Source organism: Triticum dicoccoides, chromosome 4B (genome assembly GCF_002162155.2).
Source record: "Triticum dicoccoides isolate Atlit2015 ecotype Zavitan chromosome 4B, WEW_v2.0, whole genome shotgun sequence".
Lineage (NCBI taxonomy): Eukaryota > Viridiplantae > Streptophyta > Magnoliopsida > Poales > Poaceae > Triticum > Triticum dicoccoides.
Genome location: NC_041387.1, coordinates 108,162,815 through 108,166,893, shown reverse-complemented (window position 1 = coordinate 108,166,893; position 4,079 = coordinate 108,162,815). Strand labels below are relative to the sequence as shown.

The window sequence follows — 4,079 nt, the reverse complement described above, 5'->3', positions numbered from 1 at the left end:
CATTCCTCCCTCCTTTAAGTGTGACACGAGACTCTGCTAAAGAAAGGATAAACAGAAAGACCAATGGCTTCAGCATATATAACGCCTGGGCACCATTCTATATGCTTGTGACACGCGACGATCATCTCTTCATTGTTGCCATGTGTAAGTTTCCTTCTCTCCCACCTAATATATCAAGAAGAAGGTTGCGACGGTCTCATGGAAATGTCTGAGGCCACGAATGAAGCACTGCTTCACCTACATGTTATGTATGGCATGATCTACTGTGATAATGTCATCCATGGCAAGTAGCGTCCATATCTCTTTTGACTTTTTTACAGCGGACGGCCGTGCGCTTCACATCCTCCTCTCCTCGATCGCAGTTCGGACATGGAGGTGTCACTTTAATGTGTCTATTTGATTGAGAGAACAACACGGAAATGTATACGCCAGAGGGGGAAAAAGGTTGTTCCGTTCGCATCGACCATGCTGTTCCGTTGCTTGAAAAGTTAACAGGTTCCGACTCGTCTTCGAGACCGCGACCGACTCCAGCTCAGACTATGTGTAGCTCGCTCCACATATATGCGTACGCGCGTGCTACGTTCTTTCTCCACGCCACGCATTTCGTTCGTCACGATTGTAGAATCACGATCTCTCTCTCGAATCAAGATTCAAGAATCACAGCCATGGATATGGGTGCCAACTCGCTGCCGTCGCCGTCGTGCCCCGACGGCAGGAAGCGGCGCGTGTGCTACTACTACGACCCGGGCATCTCCAACGTCGACTACGGCGAGGGACACTCCATGGTGCCCCGCCGCGTCGCCATGACCCACGGCCTCGTCGCCTCCTACGGCCTCCTCAACCACATGACTCGCCTCCGCACCAGGCCGGCCAGCCCGGAGGAGCTCCTCGCGTTCCACGACCAGAAATACGTCGACCTCCTCGGTAGGCTCACCCCCGCCGGGTACATCAGCGACGCCGACCTCCGGCGGACAGCCGAGGAGCATGGCATCGGTCCCGTGCGCCGCTGGGACGGCACCTACACGAACGACAATCCCGCCATCGAAGGCCTCATGGGGTACTGCCTGAGCTACGCCGGCGGGTCGCTGGCCGCGGCGCGCGCGCTCTGCAGGGGCGACCACGACGTCGCCATCAACTGGTCCGGCGGCATGCACCACGCGTGCCGGGGCCACGCCAACGGCTTCTGCTACGTCAACGACATCGTGCTGGCCATCAAGCAGCTCCTCGGCCGCTTCCCGCGCGTGCTGTACGTGGACATCGACGCGCACCACGGGGACGGCGTGGAGAAGGCCTTCGTGGACTCCAACCAGGTGATGACGCTGTCCTTCCACCAGTACGAAAGCCAGTTCTTCCCCGGCACCGGGAGCATCGACGACGTTGGCGAGGGGGCCGGCAGGTACCACGCCCTCAACGTGCCGCTCAAGAAGGGCATGGACGACCAGGGGTACCATGAGCTGTTTAAGCCGATCGTCGGCAAGGCCATGCAGGTGTTCCAGCCGGACGCCGTGGTGCTGCAGTGCGGCGCCGACTCGCTCTCCGGCGACCGGCTCGCTGGCCTCGAGCTGTCGGTGGGCGGCCACGCGGAGTGCGTCAAGTACCTGCGGGGATTCAACGCGCCGCTGCTCCTCCTCGGCGGCGGCGGCTACACCATTAACCACGTCGCCTCCTGCTGGTGCTACGAGGTACGTATACGCACATGAACTCACTCGTGAGTCGTGATTGATCAAAGTAACACTAGCTAGCTCTATCTAATGGCAAACGATCACTCTGTAACTTTGTTTGTTTGTTGGGTTACATCCATATCCATACAGACGGCGGTCGCCGTGGGCAAGGAAGACGAGATCGCCGACGAGATACCACACCATCCGTACGATCACTACTACAGGAGCCAGGGTTACAAGCTCCAGTGCCGCACGGAGGCGCCCGGCAGCCGCAGCAGCGGGGAGAATAAGGACGCGGCCGCCATTAGGGTGAAAGCCCTGGAGCACCTCTCGGCGATCAACTGCGCGCCGAGCATACAGTTCCACGAGCCATGCGCCGCGGCGGCCCAAGGCATGGACGTCGACGACCTCTGCCACGACGACGACGACGACGATGATGAAGAAGAAGAAGACCCCATGGAGAGGCTGCACCGGCTGTGCGACAACGCGGACCTCGCCGGGTTTTTCGTGGAATTGGGGCGGAAGCACAGTCTATCGTCCTCTGCCATGGGTTGACCCTGCGCTGCCCTCCACGCCATGCATGTGGAGGTTTTGACTCATGTCATTGTTCACTTCATTCACAGGAACCGGCGAGCATTTTGGTAGACACATAATATAGTACTCCTATCTCTTCCAGAGATCCAATTTGTGCCATTTGCATGCTCCTACCTCTCTATCTGTCTTCTTAGAGCTCTACTGTCTGTTTTTGGCCTTTTGTTCTTTGGTTTTTCTCTTTGTATTAGAGGGCTTGCTGGTACTGTAGTATTTTGTTGACCAAATGTATAAATCTAAGTTTGGCACAAAATGAAGAAATATTTTTGAGGGAAAAACACAAAAGGAAGAATTATAAATGAAAGTTTGACATGAAAGATGGAGGAGACAAGTGCATATTTCAACCTCGAACTCTAGCCCTAGTCTAATTTACAACCCCGAACTCCAATACCGTCTAAATTACAACCCTCAACTCTCAAAATCAGTCAGGATTGAACCCTTCTCTCCTTGTTGACCTGTTTTGACCCGTTGACTGGTGAACAGTACATTTTAAAAATATTTAAAATGTTAAAAAACAATAAATTAAAAAAAACTAAAATTTCAAAACATCCGATTTTTTTGCATTGAAGATGTCTCAATGCGTGAGGTCCCTGTCAATTTTCTTGGCATCCAGTTATTTAAGTAGGTCTCAGGAAAAAAAAATCGGGCCGAACAATGCTTGAACAGTTAATTGTTTCACAGAGCCCACATTTGTCTTTTTTCCGAGAGTTGCTCAGATGTCCAAACAAGCTGAAAATTGGCACGTACATCACACACTCAAACATCATCTTTTTTGATTTTTTTACATTTTTTAAATTTTCACACGGTGAAAAAAATCAATTTTTTTTAAATTTACTGCTCACCCAGTCAACGGGTCAAAACCGGCCAATAGGGAGAGAAGGGTTGAATCCTAGCCAGTTTTGAGGGCTGTGAGTTGTAATTTAGATGGTATTGAAGTTCGGAGTTGTAAATTCACTTCTCTCAAGATGGAGTGGTCCTGTATTAGAAAATGGAGGGAGTATCAAAATCAAAAGCTCTTGTTCGGTGAAGCCAAAGTGCCAACTCATTCTGACCAATGTGCGCTGCACACTCCCGACTCGCTAGTAGAGTGTCATCTGCTCTTCCTGGTGGCGGCGGCGGCAGGCGAGCGGATCTTCCAACGAGTGAGGTAAGTCTATGTGTCGACAGTTTCCTGTATCTCCTCTCTTCCCATGTCGTTCTTTGCCGCCTTCGCATATCTCGACAGAATGCCTAGGACGGGGCACGACAGTAGTCAATCACATAAGCAATAATTACTAAAGAAAATCAAATCTGAACAATGTTGCATCTTTTCCCCCAATCTTTTAAAAGCCATAATGGTCAAATTGCTAAGATTTCTTCCCAAACTAACTCTAGGGTCAAAAGAAAACAATCTAGCACTAGATTGAAATAGATGAACTAGAAAACCCTAGATGAACTAGCACTGGAGGAAGGAGAGGACGAACCTTGATGTCGGCGGTGCGGCAAGGGGCGGCAAGGTACGGAGGCACGACGACGGCTGGTTGAGGGGGAGTGTGTGCGTGGGTGAAAAGAGGGCGGCGGCTAGGTCTTTTACTAAGGAGGGAGTTAACTCAGATAGGGCAGTGCTGGCGTGGGCTTAAAACACAACACCATAGCTAATAACAGCCTAAATAAAAAAAATACTAAGATTGATAAAAGAGTCAACATAATAAAAGACTCAAAATGATAACTAGTAGCAAAGAAATAGAAGACCCAAAATAATAAAAATACTACTAATAATAAAGACAAAAGTATGATATACAATATTCATTATTTTTTACTAGTATAATCATTAAATACTTAAAACAC

The 4,079-nt window shown here is 50.4% G+C and overlaps 1 protein-coding gene across 1 annotated transcript; it reads left to right on the top strand.

The window, feature by feature from the left end:
- Positions 1 to 665: 665 nt before the first annotated feature.
- LOC119292566 (histone deacetylase 2-like) lies at positions 666 to 2,216 on the top strand. The gene is made up of 2 exons (XM_037571366.1): positions 666 to 1,682; positions 1,812 to 2,216. The coding sequence occupies exons 1-2, from the start codon at positions 666 to 668 to the stop codon at positions 2,214 to 2,216; spliced, it is 1,422 nt and encodes a 473-aa protein (XP_037427263.1).
- The last annotated feature ends 1,863 nt before the right edge of the window (positions 2,217 to 4,079 follow it).

Excerpts from the sequence above, each read along its gene's own strand:
- LOC119292566 (XM_037571366.1), top strand. The coding sequence starts at position 666 with ATGGATATGGGTGCCAACTCGCTGCCGTCGCCGTCGTGCCCCGACGGC. Across the intron at positions 1,683-1,811 it reads CCTCCTGCTGGTGCTACGAG|ACGGCGGTCGCCGTGGGCAA; the intron begins GTACGTATACGC and ends ATATCCATACAG.